Here is a 20,905-nt window from a genome sequence, read left to right as displayed (position 1 = left end):
GCAGAGGTCCCAGAACCGCGTTGATCATCCGCTGGAATACCGCTGGGGCGTTGGCCAACCCAAACGGCATCCGGACGAACTCGTAGTGCCCGTCAGGGGTGACGAACGCTGTCTTGTGTCTGGACTCCTTTTCCATGGGGATCTGGTAATAACCAGACGCCAAGTCGAGACTCGTGAAGAAGCACTTTCCGCGGAGGCGGTCCAGCTGATCATCAATTAGTGGCAACGGGTACCTGTCCTTTTTCGTCACACGGTTAAGTGCACGGTAGTCGACACAAATCCTCAGTTCTCCTGTCTTCTTTCGCACGAGGAGAATAGGGCTGGCGTGGTCGGAAGTCGAGTCGACAACGATTCCCGCTTGCTTCAGTTCTTCGATCATCTCTTTCGTGTGAGCCCTCTCTGCGAAGGAAAGTCGGTAGGGACGGAATCTCACTGGCTCATCTGTCGTCAACTCGATCTTCATTTCCGCTGCACTGGTCTGCCTGATCTCCGAAATGTTGCGTGCAAAGCAATCACGATACTCGTCGATAAGGCATTCCAGCATTTTTCGCTGGTGTGGAGTGACGGCAGGTCCAGTTTTTATCTCTTCGCGTGGCATCGGCTGTCGCTGAGCGACGTGGACGTTTATTTCTCGCTCCGGCATGTCGTCTGGATAGCAGATTTCCGCTCGTGCTACCCGCTCGTGTTCCTTGATGTCCAAGTCATGGTTTGACATGTTCATGATGGGTAGTCGTGTCTCGTACGCCTCGTCGACAGTTACGACGCAGCGTGGTATGCAGTGCTCACGTCCTTCCTGACACCTGAATTGTGCGTCGACAAACACATCTGTGCTGGGCATGCCACCCGTGGCGTAGAGCTTGACGAATCCCACATACTTCGGCGGAACAACGGTTGACTCCTTGGCCCACAGGCAGACTGAACGTTGGGGCAGATCGGGGATCTCAATGGAACGCAGCGTGTCGTCGGTTTCGTGGACGTTTTCGCGCTCCTAAAAATTCTGACTGTCTGTCGCCGCCTTACAATCGTTACGTGAGGCTGTTCCGTGAACGGCTGCCCAACAAGTAGTGGTATGGACTGCGAGCTGCTTGGTACCACGTACAGATGAACGTCAGCTGTCGCTTGGTCGACCGTGATGGTAGCACTTGCTTCGCCGCAAGGCGTCACACATCCCGATCCATACCCTCCAATAGAGAGTGGTCCTTTGAGTTTCGTGTAGGAGATTTCCAGCCGTTCTGCATCTTCATGACGTAGGATTACGCACTGGCTCCCCAAGTCGACGTAGGCACGTATTTCATGTCCGTTCAGTTTCGCTAGCATGAAATATTTCTCGTTCACTGCTTCGGTAGCGCGGAAGTCGGATTTCACAACGTTTTGAGCGACGCGCGGCTCTCGTTCCTTCTTCGCTCTGCAGTCTCTCGTTTCGTGTCCCACTCGTCCGCAAGCGCCGCATCGCGCTTTTGGTTGGGGAGAGGGGCAATGGAGAGACAAATGGCCGTATTCGTTGCAGTTGAAGCACAGCGGTTCCCCTTTCTCGTTGGAGAGAGGCTTCTTCCTCTGTCTGCGTGAGAGGGAGTCTCGGCGATCGTCGGCCATGCTGGCTCCGGTTGCCTTGGTAAGGTGATCGGCCCCTTCGAAGAGCCCCTTTTGATAGTCAGTGAAATGCTTGGCGTTTTGGCGGGAAGCCGACGAAACTACGTTTCCTAGACGATCTTCTAGACGCTTGAGACAGTGAAGCAATTCTTCGGGAGTATCGTACGTGCGAACGCTCACTGCTCGAATTGTGTCTGGATCATTCAGGCCGGTGATGATGTACTCGACACAGCCTTCGTCACTGATATTACACCGGCGAGCCTTGGCGAGCTTGTCGTAGTAATAAGATTCGATGGGCTCACCTCGCTTGCGACAACGGGCTTCCATTTCACGGTGGAGGCGTTGCATTCCTGATGTCGACGGAAATGCACGCTTTAGTTCGTCTTTCCACTGCACCCACGTTTTGTCCACTGATGACAGGGAATCGTACCAGGTCTTGGCCGGGCCTTCCAATCTGCATAGTGCGTTGCAGGAGGTCAGCCTGTCCGACCAACCGTAAATGTCAGCCAAGTCGTCGACTCGCCGAATCCACGCGTCGACGGTCGAGCAGCCTGACGAAAGGGGATCGAACGATGGCACCAGACGCGAAGTCTCTGCCGCGGGCGTAACGGGCGTGGCAGGCGTCTGTTGCGTTTGAAGGAGCGCCATACCGTTTATCGCTTCCCTCACGGCTGCCTGTACAGCTGCTTGGATGACGGCTGCCATGTCCATCGCCGGCTGTGGTGTCGTGGAGTCACTCGGGACTTCGTTTTCGGATCTCGTGTCGCTGCGCGCCCCGTCGTCACCGCTGGCCTGGTTCGCGCCATCTTCGTTCGTTGTCGCTGAAGATGCTGCGCTTCGCGTCACAGGCCCCATCATAACTGCTGGGCGGCTTCTCACGTTCGGACGTTGTGATTTGATCCCGCTTCTGAACTGTTATCTATTATTGAGAGCCGTTGGCTTGGTTGAACTGAAATAACTCGTTTTTTATTTAACTGATTATATTTACACGGTGGCTCGCGCGGCCCATCGGGGAGCGCTCTTCTTGCTCTCTGCGGCGGCGGTGCACGGGCGCGGCTTCCGCTCGCCTGCTCATTGCACCTGGAGCAGCTCGGTTGGCTCGGTGGCGTCATCCCGCGGAGGCGCCGCGTACAATATCACTTCGTGGCTCAGCGCTACGCAGTGCACCCCACGGAATGGCACACGTTCGAAGAAGCAAGGTTCAAACTAAATCTTCGGATTTCTTTTTAAACAACGCAAAATGTAACGAAATAACATAAGCGTGGGCCACACCATGATTTGTGCAAGGCTGAATAGAAAAATAATGAACAATTACGTTTTATAAATTCTACAATTAGCCCACGTAATATTTAACACAGAAACAGAAGTTTTTCCTGGAAAGGTCGTATAACCATCGTTTTGCCTAAAATACCGCACAATGGCGAACAAAAAATTTTATAAGCATCCCCCTCGCGAGGGGCACGATCAAATGCACAGCATTTCCGAGGGGGTGCGCCGGCAAGTCGTATGGATTACGTATTGGTTGTTGGTTTTCTTGTTACACGCTGCACGTCATCAAATTTGCGGTGGGCTACAGCGGGGCGTCCCGGCAGCACGAGACGCGACCAGCGCTGCTGGTCTCTCGATCATAGTCTCGATCGCGGGACCTGTGTCGCCATCTTGCGGAGGCGCGTGACAACTTATGGCGGGTCTCTCGATCATAGTCTCGATCGCGGAACCTGTGTCGCCATCTTGCGGAGGCGCGTGACAACTTATGGCGCTTTCGAAACAAACCATAAATGAGTGAAGGATATAAGGCGCTATCGGTGCATCGAAATCCGTGTTGGTTGCGTGGCTCAATCGGTAGTGCGCCCGGCACTTGCCGTTCCGCCCGCGGCGTCATGGGTTCGAATCCGGGCGCCGGAAACTGTTGTTTCTTTTATAGTGTAGTGGCCTGGCTGCGGACTAGGCCGAACGCCGCGTGACATTGTGAGTTACTAAAATGCTATGCATTTAAAAATCCCGCCATCTCCACGAAGTGAATGATGATGAGAGGGGTGAAACTAAAATGCTTAGCGGTAAAACCGTGAAACATTCGCCCGCACATCATATAAACACTCGACACGTCAAGCTTACCACCGCTCTGTTGATTAGCTCGTCGACAACGTCGATGTTTGCGGTGATTATGTAGGGCTTGTTTGGGACGATGAGAATCTCTATGGGTGAGTTGGCGAATTCGGTGTGTGACATTTTAGCCACCTTGGCCGTCGCCTTCTGCAGACCATCTTGTGTCGCGTACCCCCGGTACGTGCCTTGAGCTCGCAGGCGACGAACGACAACCTCTTCTTCTTCCTCTCCTCCTTGTTGGGTAGCAACAACGCGTTGAACGTTTTGACCTCTTCGGCCAATCTTTGGTTGGCCAATCCCTAGGGGATCCTGCCACAATCATCATTAATGTGCCGGATACAGCAGCAACGAGGGACGGGACAGGGCCCGAGCAAGAGGAGCTTCGCCTCTAAAAATGCACGCATCTCCACGAAGTGAATCACGACGAGTGCGCAAAGCACTAGGGATCGTTCTTACCGTAAACCACCCGTGGCATTGCCCACTCATGAACGTAAATGAATGACAATGCGTGTGTACAGTATATCAAATTTCAACACAATGTAATCTGATGTAATCCAATATAATCCAAATCCAATCCAGTGCAATCCAATACAATGCTCCTCGCGCATGCTCATCACTATGTACATGGACGCCAAGGGACAAGTCACGGACAAAGGGAGGTCCTAAGGTACTTCGTACCTAAAACGGAAGGGCAGGGGCGCGTTTTTCTCCGCACTAAGCTTGGACACGTGGCGTCATAACGGAGTTAATGTTGGAAAATGTACTGAAAGCAAAATACTAATGAATATTGCTGCAGTGAACGCACGTACACGTATTTGCTTCATATAACAAGAACGAAATCCTGAGTATAAATATTTTACCATCTCGTCCTAAAAAGAGTTGACAGAAGCACGAAAGCTTTCTAGCATCAAAACTGTGCCAGAAGTGCGTCAGAACGTTCGCTATAAGTGCGTCCATCTTTCGCTGAAAGTGCGTCCAATCGATCGCAAACCTCGAAGACCGAAATAGCGAGCGAAAAACAAACCCACACGACGAATTTTGGCGCTCTAACTGACCGCATCTAAGAACAATTTCAATGTATATCGATACGTAGGTTATGAGATAAAGGTATACTATTCTACTCCATCATGATCGATCAGTGTATTGTCTTATCTAGAACCGTACCTTTTTTGGCGAGTTTGAAGTTAACATTTTGACACACTGGAAGCCCGGTTTCAGGAATGCGTCGTATGTCCAGAGATGTTATCAAAGTTTTTTGGGCGACCAACAGGTCTGTGGGGAAATGCAATAGTGTTTTAACAGGACACCATGGGTCCTACTAAGAAAGCGTTCGCTCTAATAATTGTATTCCCAGTGTGCACAATATAATTGCTTTGAGCAGACTTGCGTACTACTTTTCTCCTCGCAAGAAACGCCCTGTTACAATCTCTAGCTTAGGCAGCGTTGCACGCGCTGTATAAAACGGAGTTTAGAAAGATTTTAGGTCACATTGCTGACACAAAAAAAAATCATAAAGTGGCTGCGGCTTAGCAAAGCAAACCGTGGATAAGAAAAGCAAAATCTTGTCTTACGCTCCTTGAGATATCGGTTTCACATGGTTAACAATTCATTTAGCTGTGTAAAATATTCGTCCAAACCCAAGCCTTTGTCTATAGTTGTGGTCACGTTTCCGGCGTTTTCATAGCCTGACGGCTCGCACTTTTTCAGTCTTGATTGTTTGACTATAAGGTCTAACGGGCCGATGATACACAGGCCACGAGGCGCGCTGTAGTGATGGGTTCCGAAATTATTTCGACCACTTGGGGATTTTAACGTGCGCCCAATTCCACAACACACGCGCGTTTTCGCATTTTTCCGCCCGGAAAAGAGATCCCCTCCACTTAGAAAGCTAACCATACCCTTCTACCTCTTCCCCTTAACCTCAATAAACGTTTTGGCAACCAACCAATCCATCAGAAAAACGGCCGCTGCGGCCCTCTATCTGAGCATCCGAAAAGACTTGACAGCGTAGACACACGAAGGACGAGCGCCGCCGCCGGGATCCTGACCCAGCGGCGCACGCGTGTGCCAGCAGCTGCGGTGTAGAGAGGCTGCGGGGGCGGTCGGCTCTCTATGAGCTGCGCGGCTGGTACCGCCGCAGCCGCCGCTGCTCAATTGTGCAGAATTGACTGAATACCGGGCCTTGTGTGCAGTGCTGAAAGTGGGTTGCGCGAGTCACGTGATGCGATGCAAAGGGAGTGTCGCAGCAGCGTTCAAACGAAGGTCAACCTGCGCGGACGGCGAAAGCGCTGGGCGAAATATAAAATATTTCCTTAAAAACGCAAAACTACTACTTTATTAACAACCGCACGGATCCATTTCAAGCTCCAGGAAAAAGTTAAAGCAGTTGCAATTAATGTGAGAGCTGTCAAGTGCGGAAGACCGATTCGCTAGAGGTGCTGTGGCGTCGTACTCCGCTCTTCGCTACCAACCCGTCCCTCCTCATTTTTCTAAACTGGGGTGGTATTCTCGAGTTTTGTCCCTTTTGCGTCCCTGTCAAAAATGACCCTTTTGGCTAGCCCTGATTGGCTAAAAGCAAACAACCGGAAGTGACGTAACGCAAGCGCAACAAACCTAATGCCAACGCCCACTGCTAAACCAGAAGTACGTCCCGATGAAAGGGACCTAAAAGTAACGTTTTCAAAAGGGACAGTTACGAGAATAACCGCCCCTGAACGGAGGTTTATTCAATGCAATTCGATTTTTCCCCCTTCGCAGTGCTCGTGCGCCTTCTCCCGGACAACTCGCATCATTTTTTTATCTCTTGTTTCTTGTTCTGCCCTAAAGAGTACATACGAGCAGAAATCTGTGGTTTCAGGGGCGAAGCCCCTTCGGCGCTCGGGCTGTCGGTGTCTAATGCCGTCATCGTGAACGTAGTCTCATGTTGTCACGGTACTGAAACATCGGGACACACCGGTTACGCCTCGCGCTAGAACGTATCGCGTACTGAAAAATGGGTTTGATCCTCGTTCATAAGAATCGGTAAAACACAAAAGTGAGATGGGCCATCACAGGACCTGTTGAATGCTTATTCTGTATCGACATGAAGTTGCACATCGCTATTTATATTTCCAGTGGTAAGTGGAAGTGGTAAGCGAATATATCTACTTAGGCCAAGTTGTGACCCCCAATCCCAACCATGAGGCAGCGATAAATAGAAGGATCAGAATGAGGTGGGGTGCATATGGCAGACATTCTGAGATAATGAATACCAGCCCACTATTGTCGCCGAAGAAGAAAGTGTATGACAGCTGCATCTTACCGGTACTCACCTACGTAGCAGAAACTTGGAGGCTAACTAAAAGGGTTCTACTTAAATTTGGAACGACTGCAATGGAGCGTAAAATGATAGGTGTAACATTAAGGGACAAGAAGAGAGCGGAGTGGGTGAGGGGACAAACACGTGTTAAGGACATATTAGTAGAGATTAAGAAGAAGAAATGTACGTGGGCAGGGCATGTAATGCGAAGGCAAGATAACCGTTGGTCATTAAGGGTAACAGAGTGGATCCCTAGAGAAGGCAAGCTTTGCAGGGGGCGGCAGAAAGTTAGATGGGCAGATGAGATTAAGAAGTTTGCGGGGATAAATTGGTCACAGTTGGTACAGGACCGAGGTAATTGGAAAATAATGGGAGAGGCATTTGCCCTGCAGTGGGCGTAGATAGGCTGATAATGATTATGATGATGATGATTATGATTTATATTTCGTTGGTATGGCACCGTCAGATCAAACCATGGAACCAAACCGAACGGGTTGTCAGCGAAGCGTTTGGTGAACTGATGATCCGCTGCAGCGAAAGAGCATTATTGGCGGAGCTGTCTTGTGGGTGTGCTTGTCGAGCCACAACCTGCTGGCGCGTCGCTGTCGCAAAAGTGCGACCACTGCATCACTGCTCCGTGGAGTGCACGGCAGACGGTTGCGTTGCGACGAGCTCAGCTGGCGCCAACTGTCGGCGCTCATTAGCATCGTGATGCACTACTTAGCTTCACCTCTCTTATACGGAAGCACCATTTAAATGAAGGAGGTTGTAGGAAACATATATGGCTTCATCATCTGGCGGAGTCGGTAAAGTGCCTCGCAACTCCCTTTGCGGGGACGGAGCACCCGGCTCGAATCCTGGCGCAGGCCCGTTTTTCTGGTGATGTCATTTCCGTGACGCATATGACGTCAGTTAGATCTTGGTTGATTCCGGCATGAAACATTTTCGTGTTAAAACACAGGGGCACTCGTTTAGGCCTCACGCTAGAACGCTTCGTGACGTGTACTAAAGAAACACCGCCATGGAATACTCGTTCACGTCCCGAGACAGAACGCTTCGTGCTTCAAAGACGAGAGGCTGTTCTAGCAAAGCTGTATATTTCTACCTGCCAACAGTTTCATTTCCTTTGGCCAAAACGCTGCGTTGCCAAGAATACCCTTATAAACTGCATGCTTCACCCCTCCCCAGGTCTTACGTTAGTGGAGATGGCCCGGGATTATTTTGTACTAGCTTTCATCTCGTCCGCGCTGAAGCCATGTGCCATTTCTAATGCACCGTTTTATTCGGCGGGCACTTTTCCCCGCTTACTACCATAGAAACCAATCCAACGAGCACTCCCAAGTAGATTTTTTTGCGATAGAATGCCCGTGGGCATAAAAAAATTGGCCGCGTATCTGCTCCTTTCGTTGCAAATGTCGTCAAAAGACGATAGTCTTTATCGACTTTTGCCAAGTAAATGCGTCCCTTCGCTTTACCGCTCACCTCTCATGTTGTTCCTCTTGCGTCGCGCTCCTCCCAAGGTAAAGACACCAAAGGTTTGCTTAAATCATTTTAAATTTCCCGCGTTCCACTGCTCCAAACCGGGCGTCTCGATGCGAACGCTGCCGTACGGCGAAGACGCGCGTTAATCGAGGCACCCTACTCCAACGTTTATAGAACCGCGTTTCCCTACTCCACGTGCGTTGCAAGCAGAACGTGGAAACTATCTAGTGGAACCTTGCGTAACTGTTGCCGGTTGATTTCTTAAAATGGCGCCAGAAGCTATAGTGGCGCTGGCGACAGCAGGCGACGGCGGAGTGAATTCTTTTTCTGCAGTTGATGAAGTATTTAATTTCGCAAAAGTCAAGCATGTTTGAATTTTTATAAAGGGACACTGCAAATATCACTTCTGTATTGATTTGTTGTCTCATATTTGCGTAATGTCTTGTTCTTCTTCAACAATGCTGACAAGTATGAACATTACACCGGACCAAGACGGGTAGATTTAGCTGTGACTATATAAGACTATTGCACAGGCAGTGTTTTGCTTTGGCCGGGTGGCTGAATCGAGTCACAGACAGACAGACGGACAGACATACAGACACACAGACATACAGACAGACCAAAATTTCTGGGTTTAAGTAGCCCAAGAAAGACTATCGTCTTTAAAAACTTATTGACAAATATACATGGGCACCCGCCTCTCGAAGGAAGTCAAGAAGGGAGTTGTGGTGGGTTCCCCAGAGCCACCGCTGAAGGTCGGGGGGTCTTCCAGGATGGAGGCCTGTGCCTCTCAGGTGTCGCATTCTGGCTGAGGCCAGTGAAGTACACGCCCATATGAGATGGTCCGCATCAGCTTGTGCGGCCGGAGCTGTGCAGAAGGGGCAGGTGTCTTCGATCGGGGCATGGTAGCGTGGTGGCCACGCCAGGGTCACATCAGGTGAAAGCGCCACTCCAACGCGAAGTCTGCGCAGCAAAACCTCTTCCCAGCGAGCAAGTCTACTGGGGAGGTCCGTTCCACACGGGGGGATGAGGGCACGTGTGGCGCGACGCAGATCGTCCTTCCGTTTGAGAAAGTTTTCTATCGGACCGGTTGTTAACATTGGCAGCGGCCGAGGAATATACGTCGGGTGACAAGCCATATCCACTGCAAAGTACGCGGGGAGCGTATACCGCCTAACCCACACCAGCCTGAGAGCGCAGGAGTACGTGTCTAGTAGTGTGTGGATGTCCCTTAAAATGGTACAATTGTTCGAAACTTGGCGTCAATCCCGTATCGCCATGGTGGAGTCCGTATAAAGATGTAGGATGGAACCCCCACGGGGGCGCGCTGCAGGGCCGGCATTAGTGTATGTAGGCCATCCCGGATGGCTGCGAGCTCCGCCAGTAGAGAGGGCAGGGTGCGGATGGTTTGGTAGAGGCAAGTTTGGGAGGCGTCAGGATAAACGGGACACCGTATCGCGGTAGATAAAACGCCATCCTGGGCACCAGCGTCCACGAAGGCCTCTATCGCCTCGTACTGGGTCGCAGCCGTCAGCAGTGGTCCTCTCGCACATGCTTTTCCGGTAGTTCGAGTGTGCAGTCTAGTCAGTGGTCGGTTGTCGGCCACCGGGTGATACCGCCACGGCGGCCTGGTTACAGGGCGATCTGGTGAAGCAGGTAGGGAGCAGCCCATATAGCTAGCCAAAGCCGCTGCTTCCGCAACAAAAGTACGTTTGTGTATGCGGGCTGAGCGACGTTGTTCAACGAGTTTGTCAAGCATGTTCAGCTGAGCCTCAGCTTGGAGAGATGGTATCGGGATCATTGCAGGAAGGCAGGTGATGGTGCGCATAGCGGCTCTGTTGATAGCCTCAAGTCGGGCCCACTCCGTCTGAGTCATGTACTGGAATTGGGCCTGATAAACCAGTCGAGGCTCCAGTACTGACCTCACCAGGAGGCGAGCTATCTCAGAGCAGGAACCACCAGACTTCTGTGAGATGCGTCGAATCAGGTGAAGTATCTGTCCTGCTTTTTGTCGGGCAGATCGAAGCCACATGGTAGCCGACCCAGACGCAGAGATTTCGAAACCTAGAAAGCGAAGAGATGCGGCGGTGCGTACGGTTTGGCCGGAATGTTGCAGTATGAGGGGAGAAATTGCTAGTTTGCGACGGCCCCAAGCACTGGCCACAGGCAGAACGGCTGTTGTGTCCGCTGAAAGTGTCGGTCCAGCGTATTGACACCATGTCTGCGTGTCTCTCAATGCCTTTGAAGGCACACGTTTTGGCGATGCAGGTCTGGGTGGATGGTCCATACCGTTATGTCGTCCGCGTAGACGAGGAAATGCAGGTCCGGTATGGAGCCCAGATGCCAGGCAAGCGGCAACATCATAATATTAAAGAGGAGGGGTGAAATAACTGACCCCTGAGGTACTCCGCGAACTGGTGTGAAGTGGCCGTAGCTTGCCCGGCCGATTCGTACAGAGAAGGATCTTCTAGTAAGAAAGGTCTCGATGAAAGCGCACACCTTGTCTGGTAGACAAAGACTTCGGAGAGTTTCCAGGATTGCCCCGTGGCTGACGTTGTCGTTGGCCTTGTAGATGTGCATAGCAAGGACTGTCCGCACTTTGTGTGAACGACGTCCCAGTAGCACCATTGACGACAAATGGCCCAGCCCATCCTCTGTACCCAGACGAGGTCTAAACCCGATCTGGGCAGGGTGGTACCATTGGAAGGTGCCCAACCACCATTGAAGGCGGGCTGGAGCTCCCAAGTAGATGGTCACGAGGACTGCCAATCAGTACCTATATATTTTGCATGAAATGTACCTGCAGTTTTCCTTGCGTTAAGAAATGGGGCCATGTATTTCCAGTGCCAGTGGTTCTAGGAGTCTCGAACGGTTCTATCTATACAAACCTTGTTAAATATTTCTTTAACTTTTGGTATGAATGCTGACTCGAGGAACAAGAGGGTATATTTTCTAAGACTCTGAGTGCCCGACTCCACGGGTCAGCCGGGGCTAGACACCACGACAGCGAACGAGCTACCCCAAGCCGTGCTCCTGAAGTGGTCCTCACTTATAGATTGTGCAACGTCAGTACGCTTGTGCATTTTTAGACAGAGGGTTTCACGGTCGCTAACCCTTCACAGGACCAACAGTCACGGCTTTCATGCTTTGTGGTCCCTCTATAAACTACGCGTAACAAAGCAGCTGAAAATAACGCGGTGACGGTTATTGCCGTGATTGACCACACCGGTACGTTAACGTTAGAATATAGAGCTCAGTTTTTTCTATAACCACGGAAATGGAAAAGAAAGAAATTGACAAAAATAAAGATGGTGTGACGTGAGTCCATTCAAGAAACATTTTTTTGCTTGCATTTAAATCATTGTTAAAAGATTTTCATGCAATTTTAACGCCCATTTACCCAAAAAAGTCAGCTTTGTAAAAACAAAACTATTAGGCAAAGAGTTTCTGTATCGTGTCCACAGCAAAAACAAGAAAACGCCGAGCGCTTGAACACGCGTGCTTCGAGCGCACGTTCGTCAAGCTAAGCATATCGTTGGCCACCAAAAACTCTAACGTTCGCCATGTCGTGACTCGTGGCAACACATTAGCGGCAACACTTGCTCGGAAAAAGGACGTCATAGCGTGCGCCCCTAGTTCGTTCATCCTCCTGTCGTCGTGCGCATGCGCTCCGCACATAGAAGAGCCGCCTCTTGAATATCGAAGCTGCTGTAGGTGATGATCGAGTCCACATCGCTCGGCCGCGGCTAGGTCGCACGGCCGTGAAAGAGGCCGTGTTTTGAGAGGCTCGGGTGCAAAGCGTCCGCCGGAGATGGTAAGTCGCGCTTGCTGAGTGGCGTAAGGAAACGTCGACCAAAACGTTGAGCTCATTCTGGCCTTGCTCATCATGAGTTCATTGAAATGCCATGCCGCCGATGTCAACCACGACACCACAACTATACTAAAGTTCAACATTGTGTCCGTCAATGATCATATGCAAATGCTTCGACTTTCAAGTCTTGCGCATGAGTGCAAGCATCCCGGAATTTGTTTTCGTAAGACCTAGCTTCCGAATTTTACTTAGAATTCTCACAAAGGGGAGTAATTACGTTTGTGTGCAACATCAAGCACCTTGGTGATGACTTTTAGGCTGGCCTCAAATTACACGACGATTCCAAAGAACTATGAGAGCACATATCACTCATTTTTTTACATTTCACCTACGACAAAAACACGGTGATTACAAGGAGAACTAACGAAGTTCAGAACAGGGTTCAAGATAACAAATATTAAGTAAAACGCGATATAGAAGTGGTGCACTGCAACTGCGCGGACGGCAGGTGGTAGTTGACTATTTACAACTCCCAGTCTGTAGCCACTCGAGTGTATGATGGTACGCAGCTTCTAGAGGAACCACCACCTGGCGATAAAACACCGTTGGATACGAAATGGCGCCCTGCAGTTGTTCAGAGTTAGCGATACTACAATGAACTAGAATATCTTTCTAGAACAATATACTAATACGCAACAAAGCCCGAAGGTAACAACCAAACAGAAAAAGGCACTTTTTGAAAGTAATGCCGTTTGTCTTTGAAAGCAAGATCACAAAATGGATCAGTCGTTACGTCGGAGAAAGCTGGACATTAAAATTGTCAATTATAAAAATAAATTCAATTTTTACAGAAAGCCAAAAATGTAGATTTTTTAAGTTTACAACATGGGAACAACTTACAGCGGTCTATCTAATACAGTGCCATGAAGCAAAATCGCCCTAAAAAATTCAAAGGCAAAAGAAACTGTGCAACGACACTTCTTCTTTAAAGGTTACGCTCAGTGTGAGAACACCCCAATCCACTTACTTTCCCGAGATTTTTATTTGCCGCCTATAGAAGCATGAACATCGTAGGGGCAGAATTTTTCAATAGGGGAACCAAAGTATGGGTAGAGCAATGAATATCTACGTTACCAGCAGCGGTTTGCGCTGACCCGGCTCCTTCCTCGGTGTCTGCAGAGGCAGTTCCAGTTTTTCCGCCAAATTCTTTGTCAAATGACGAGAGGACGCTTTGAAGCCCAGGATCCACACCGCCTCCAGCTGCAGTGCGTGCCCCTCCACGCAATAGGCCGCTGAAAATGCCCTTTCCAAAGTGTGCAAGGGCTCCTCCAATCGCTGAATTATTTCTAGGTCCGGCTGGTTTAAACAAATCATCAAATAAACCTGAAAAAGATGTGGGCAAGAACACTTCGACTCAGACTTTCACCGAACTGTGGCAGGAGGGTACGGCATTTGGGAAGTCTGCGGGCCACATGTAAACGCAAAATGTTCATACCATCGCTGGATGCGCCTGTCTCAATACTAGGTACGAATTGTTTCAGAAAGCTCTAATGAAAACGCCTGCAAAGGCAATGCAACGTTTTTGACTGTACGCACTGAAGGAAAACCCTATCTTAGAGACAAGGAGAAGTAGTGGGATAAGGGAGACCGAGAGGCCCCGGGGAGATTTTTCCACAGTGGTGAAATGAAGGCCTAAAATATGGATAGTGTTTTTAGGTTACTCAAAGCAAAACGTTTGTTCTGTGTGTGTCTGTTTCTCAGTCAGTACGTACAGCGTCCCAAACTTTTAATAATATAAAGGGAGTGACTACCGATCGGCATGTCACCGCCTCATCACGGTGTTCAGCGGTGAAATAGGTGAGTAGGCGCACGCGCATAGGACTATCTGCTGTGTGACTGCCGTCTGCTACGCTGTTTCATTGAGAGTGGTACACCCACGCCACTGCACCTGAATGGCTTTGTTCATGAGAAACCGTGGTTATCTTAAGCGCATGCGCATATCAAATGTGCGTTTAATATTTCTTTCGGATCACTTGCCCCGCACAGCGTAAGGAATGCCAGTGAAAACATAAATAAAAGTGAAACAGGACTGATCTTAGGCCCTGAATGGCCTTACGCCTCTGCGAGGTATAATGCGAAAAATATCAACCTGATAAAAATAAAAACATGGGGTCACGCTACTTAGCTACCTTTGGCGGTAGCGAAACGGCCTTGAAAGGTAAGGAAAACAGGGGGTGTGTTGCCATGTGGAGAACAGCGGAGCAGACGACGCTCCCACAACAAATAGCTTGTGCGCTTGCGCGTACTCTCGCCTGTTTTGCCGGTTAGCACCGTGATAAGGCGCTGACATACCGATAGGGCGTCACTCCCGCTATATTATTAAAATATTGGGAGGCTGTACGTCTGTCTGTCCCTTAATTCAGATGGCGTGCCATTTGGTAAGAGAACTCTCGTCCGAGATGATTGTATAAGCGAACAATTGCGAAACTAATAAATCTGGTAACGTACTTAATTGTTGTTAACATTCCTATGGCAAAAGAAACCATTAGAGATATATCAGAAAATGCAGTGTCACAGAAGTGATACTTGCAACAGTTTTATTAAAATTTACGTGGGCGTAATCGTGGTGAAAGCAAACAAAAACCAACTCACCAAAAACAATATTTATCACCAACATACAAAAAATGCTCACGTTGTAGCCGTGGGCTCGTGGCTCACCCAGCATTAAAAAGCGCGAACAGGTAGCGTAGCACCAGTGTGAAGGCGACAAAAAATTGAAGAGGATTCAGCGAACCTTCATAGTGTTTACTACGGGAACACCGAGACAGGAACGAGTCAGGGTGACAGAGGGTGAAAAAGAGAGGAGCGGGCATTTCGTGGTAGGGACGGTAGAAGACTATCGTCTTTCGGCGACATTTGCAGCGAAGCGTGCTGACACGCGTCCTATTTTTTGTTGTTATCCTACACGATGAAAACGGGCGGATTGTCTGGGCTGCACTTCAGCGCGGCGCATAAAGGCAAACGAAAATTAAGAGCCCCACAGATAGCACCACATCAATTTGTTTATTTTTCTGGAAACGCAACTTACAGAAGGTCCTTTGCCTTTACAGAAGCAACTTACAAAAGCAACTTACAGCAACTCAAAGAAATAAGCAATTACTTATAGGGTACAGGTAAAACTGGTGCTTGTGTGATTATTCCAAGAGCATTTAAAATAACTACACGTGGCAACTACATTGTGGGTACATTTTTGTATCTAATAATTACAGTGCCACTACTGTGTGTTTTTATGACACGTTCACCAAGCCAAAAAGAAGCGGGTTAAACGGGCTAACCTTTGTGTTTGTAGTAGAGTAATAGTTTGCAACCATAACGTACGACATTTTGCTAAACGGAAGAGCACGCGGCACCACTTTGTCCTGCTGTCATTGGTTGAGATTTTTCTCCCGGGAAAAGGTGGTATTTTCTTGAATCGGCCTATGTCTTCCGGCATGGCGGGTTCTCAGTTTTTCGGTGGCAATACCGTCATATTTACGTTTACATTCCAGCAACAGTGACCGATGTTTCACAGCTTTATGAAACAGCGGTTGTGAAAATAGCCTGAATTTCCCTTGAGTTTATGCTGTGAACTGAGCAACCATTAGGAATCCTACTTCTGTAAATTTAGGAACGCAGGGTTTACGTACTTTGAGAAATTAAATGAAAATGCCCGTTTTAAAGTGAGTCTCATCAGACAATACCACACCATCCACCAGGAGCTCATTACCACTGCCGTCCAACTAAGATATTGAAAAGTCTGAGCCCGTTTTGAGTTTATTGCATATTCAATCGGTGCGCTGCACACAGCAAAAATTGTGTACACAGTCCAAATTGACATTACGAAGTTTATAGCAAATGGGTCATGTGACTGCTTTGGTGTTTAGTAATCACTGTAGCTCAATTTACATTCGTAGGCCTCGCGCTGTGGTGGCTCAGTGGCCAAGACGTTGTGCTGATGAGCTAAATATTTCGCGTTCTATACCGGTGGTGGGGCTGCTTTTCAAATTAAGGCGAAAAGCAAAAACAACCGCGTGTCGAGAATTCGCCACGTGGTAAGGACCTGAGGAGGGTCAAAATTTATTGGGAGCCCTCCGTTACGGCGCGTCTCTTAGCCTAGATGTGGCTTCGGAGACCTAAACCCCGTAATTTCAATAAATTCGTCGGCTGCGCACATTCCTTTTCCTATAATCGCATGTGTTTTTTCGATGGATGTTTGAAAAATATCCCGGCCGCGTTAAGGAAACCCGTTCGAGCAATGGAGTACTATGCAGTTGGGAATCAAAGTGGTGGTCAGCTAGCTCAAGCTATTCATGACAGAATGGGGGCTGATAATTTTTATTAAGGAGCGGGAGGAGCAGTTAGTACAGACAAGTAAGGAATAAGAAAGAAAAGAAATGGGCTACGTAACTGCTTTATTTGAATGTCGCCGGGAGACGGTAGTTTCCTCCCGCTTTTGCCTCATACCACCCTCTCCCCTCGTTGTTGTCAATTTGACAGGTTTTTGACACCTTCGGTCCCTCTTTCCAACATTACTGCAATAAATATTTTCTCAAAAAACGATTCAGTTTTTCTTCGCTCCAACTCCTCGCGCCGCATGTGCTGTCACGAGTAACTTGCCTCTCATCAGCGCTGTCGTTTGTACGTTTTTCATTTGCATCTTAAAAACCACGGAATTGTGTTTTTATAAAATAAGTGTGCTACATTGGGGTATCTACTAGCCTTGTTCCTCAGACTGACTTGGAAATATTTTGCACTGCCCAATTGGGACGTATAGCACCCATGCCATTCATTTTAGTAGTGTGTAGTGGGCTTGCCTATTTATACACCGATCTGCAGAAATTTTCTTTAACTTTCGACCCAGCAGAATGAAGTGGCAGATAAACAAACGTACACTCAGACAGAAACCAAGACAGACCGACGAGCAGATAGATAGACAAAAATTTTCTTTTGACGTAGCCGAAGAAAACGTTTTGCTTTTAAAAATGTCTGAGTTTCAGTCCGTTTAGGCTGTCATATTATCTGGGTTTTGAATATTCGTCAGCTTCACTGCACCACATAATCGGTGAAAGTTGCTAGAGTAACATACCGCTTGAGCATATTAACTAAATAAACTACGAATATAGTGTATAAATACACTGCGTGATAAGCAGATAATAAAAGAGTTCGGTCGCCTTCGCAATTGGGATGCGAGGGTAAACAAACCGCGGAGATGCTCGTTGCCAGGAGCTTTACCAGGAGAAGCTTTCTCCATGCAAACTAAGCCAAATCGATGTTTCCCATTCGTCCTCTTAAAGTCCGAAATCCAAACTGCCGAAGACCGACGCAAAATTCCCCCGCAACTCAGTCAAGGTCCAAAGGAACCAACCCGTTACGAACCCAAAAAAAGCTGCTGAACACTCTGAATCTAAAGTTAGCAGAGTCAGATAAACACGAATTTGATAACTCGAGGGACCCAGGTTGGATCCGACAACGGGAAGCATTGTTTTATTGGGGGGAGGCGCACATTCTTCCCGCCTACATGTCGGCTCTTTGCCACCACGCTGTTTTCCCTCGCACTTATTGGCCTAGGATTTTGTCCCTTCTCTCCGCTTTCCAGCGGGGAGGTTTGAGTGACGCCAGGCCCGAATGCAACTCAAGCTTAAACAGCTGTCCTGTTATAAACATTCCGGTTGGCAGCACCCTGTAGCTCGTAAAAGCAACCTAATTCTGCGCTAGTCACGTGGGCTTCGTGGGAGCGACGCGAAGCGTTGTGGCTTATCGTTCTTTCTTGTTACTCTTAGCGAGTGGCTTTAAATGTTCCTAATGTTTGAACGTATTGTGTTAAATGCGTTTGTTTAGTCAAATTATAAGCCAACAGGCCGGGTTTAACCTCCCCAAACCGTTCGTCCTAATGCAAGACAGGAAATAAGAACAAGGTGGTTAAACTGATTTACATTGTTCCTGGATAAGAAAGCATAGATTTATACTGAGCAGAAAGAGCGTGAATAAATGCAGTCACCGCGTTTATCTTGGCTTGACTAGTTCTGCCCGTGGAGAATTGCGCACGTGCCGCGCAGGCTGCAGTATCAGGTGAAGTTGTAGGCGGGGGATCCCGTCATGTTGATCAGGCGCAGGGTTCACCACGCACCGAGGTTGAGTCTGTCTGATACCTTATAAGAGAGTCCTTGACCGCTACATTCGCTGAAATGAGGCAACTACTTTTGGCCGCTTTTTATGCGACATTCCAGATTTGTATTTTCAACGTGTTATCCGATTACGCATATTAAAACGGCTATGTACAATTTGGACGAAAACGACGGCTAGTTCTATACAATATTTCAGCCCCTAATTTGCAAAATATACTTAACGACTGTGTTAAGAGAACTAAAGATAACATGGCATATCGAACCATCCATTCGTTGTAGTGACAAAAACCCGAATCCGTCACAAAAAGAAACAGTTTCCGTTTGGAATTATTGTCACGCAGGCAAGCACGTAAAAATTTAATGGTGGATTGGGTAACCGTGGTGGCTGCTCTTCATTAAACGTTTATTTTACAGGATGCCCGGTGACTTTGGTAGTTACTATTTTCACCTATTATCTTAAGAAGGTCTAGTTTACCGTCCTCTAGGCTAGGTCCTCATTTTTATGCGGAGCAATAAAGCCTTCATGACTAAATTATGATGCATTACTCACTCGTAAATCTCCAAATATGAAAGGGGTCTCAGGCATGCACTCTTTGTACAGAGCGTTCTTTGATTTCTTTAAGAGAGAAATAACTATTTGAGATTATGTTCTATGGTTTGACGCAATTGGATGAAGATGACACCGTAGCATGAAGCTTATCGCACAGCAAGCGTTCGCTATGTCCTCTTTTTCCTGCGTAGCAATAAAGCCTTCATGACTAAATTATGCATTGTTTGCTCTCAAATGTGCGAATATGAAAGGGGTCTCAGGTATGCACTCTCTCCTTTAAAAAAAACTTCTTATTACAGAGCTTGGGCATAAATGTTGGGAGTCTTTGATGTAACATTTTACAAGCATATTATTACAGCACCAAAAACAAAAGGTGATCATTAGTTCCAAACTCTTATGTGCTTAAGCCGGGCGTATGGAGCAGCCATTTAATGCGAGTAATGGAGCGAGAGATCGTTGTTTGATTTTTTTAACTAGCAAAAAATGAACAATTTGGGATTATTTTGTATTGTTTGATGCAATTTGACAAAGATAACATCGTAGCGTGAAACTTATCACACAGGAACCGTTCTCTACTCTGCGCCACTTATTCCCTTTCGCCAATCGTGGGCAGTCAGCAGAGCTGCTAACAGTAACCCGTTAGAACAGTAGTAAGAGTGACAAACCAGCAGTCGTGATGTCCGCCAAGGACGCCAGAATCAAGAGAACGTTTGAAAGGCCCACCATTGCTGCTTACTTACTCCCTCCCCAAGGCTACGGTCCAGGTGTTCTGACCATTTGAGCTTTCCAAAATTCTGCTTTTGTTCGAAGCAGTGCCTCAAACCTGTCACATCAATGCGGAGATTTATGAGGCGTATTTCCCAACCATGCCTTAGGCAGGCTGCACGAACAGATGCTGAACTGGCCATTGTACTGTTGTCCCCTTGTTTCTTAAAAACTGGGTGCAACGTATAAGAAACTGCACTAGATTTTCTAGCGACCTTCCCGAGAAAAGACACGACTTTACCACTAAGATTTATTCTGTCATGCAAACTAGGATTTACATCGACGTCTTGGCCAGTGAAAATACGCAGTGACCGCGGCTTGCTTTGTGCACAGCCGGGATTTGAACACAAGCATTGCTCAAAGATTTCTGATTTGCCTTTGTTGAATGCTGATTCTGAACATTTCGAGCTTGTGTTAGCTCAAACACCCGCGCAAGATTAAACATAACCATTGCATTTGAAACACACATGGTTGTTTGACACTGAGCAACATTTGAAAGGTCGACTCGGTGTTAACACCTGGCTTGTATTTTCAGGTGACAAAAAGGTGAAACTCTCGATAAAAAAGGAGGCTGTTTTCCCAAGCACACTTGTTATTTCACTCTTGCTTGGGGCCTATGTACGAGGTAAACTCAGACGCTTCGATTCTGGAGAACTTTTATTGTGCAATGCACGGCTATTTCATGTGTCACCGATTTCTTTATGCGACAGTTCAAAACAGAGGCAGTTGAAATAGGTGCAAATAAGAACCTTTTATTGGCGTTTTGAAAGCATATATCTATACCTAAGGTGTATAAGTATTACCGGTAATAAATATTAACCTAAACACATATGGAAACGCTGCAACGGCTGTTCATTTGTAACCTAGAAGCTCTAACGGAGCGCCGGTGCTCCTTACTTTTTTAAAATTCATTTCTATTGTATATATGTGGTCTGTAGACTCTGTGAACAGCTCGGAATTTTAAGACCGGCTACGAGTGGAGTAAAGGGCACTTTAACCAGCAAGATACAAGGCATCCTGGAATTAGGCCGGCTTCCATCAGGCACGTGCACTAACATTAGCACTTCCCCTTCACGGAGTAAAAGTTCTATCATTATCCGCATCATAATTGCTAGAAAGTACACTCCAATTTTTTCCTA

The 20,905-nt window shown here is 47.9% G+C and overlaps 1 protein-coding gene across 2 annotated transcripts in view; it reads right to left on the bottom strand.

Annotated features, from left to right (window-relative positions):
* LOC144150932 (uncharacterized) overlaps positions 1-19,777 on the bottom strand; it is a 124,645-nt gene extending 104,868 nt beyond the window's left edge. For both annotated transcript variants that reach the window (XM_077682224.1, XM_077682225.1), the window contains exons 1-2: positions 19,667-19,777; positions 13,422-13,670 (exon numbers count right to left, since the gene is read on the bottom strand). In XM_077682224.1, the coding sequence (XP_077538350.1) occupies positions 13,422-13,670; positions 19,667-19,727 (310 nt within the window). In that variant the 5' untranslated portion in view covers positions 19,728-19,777. The remainder of the gene's footprint in view (positions 1-13,421; positions 13,671-19,666) is intronic.
* Between the last annotated feature and the right edge of the window lie 1,128 nt (positions 19,778-20,905).

The sequence above is a fragment of the Haemaphysalis longicornis genome, unplaced genomic scaffold, assembly GCF_048455015.1.
Source record: "Haemaphysalis longicornis isolate Haplotype H1 unplaced genomic scaffold, Haemaphysalis longicornis Haplotype H1 scaffold_81, whole genome shotgun sequence".
Taxonomy (NCBI): domain Eukaryota; kingdom Metazoa; phylum Arthropoda; class Arachnida; order Ixodida; family Ixodidae; genus Haemaphysalis; species Haemaphysalis longicornis.
The sequence above is the reverse complement of the archived record's forward strand: the minus strand, read 5'-3'. Positions and strand labels throughout refer to the sequence as shown.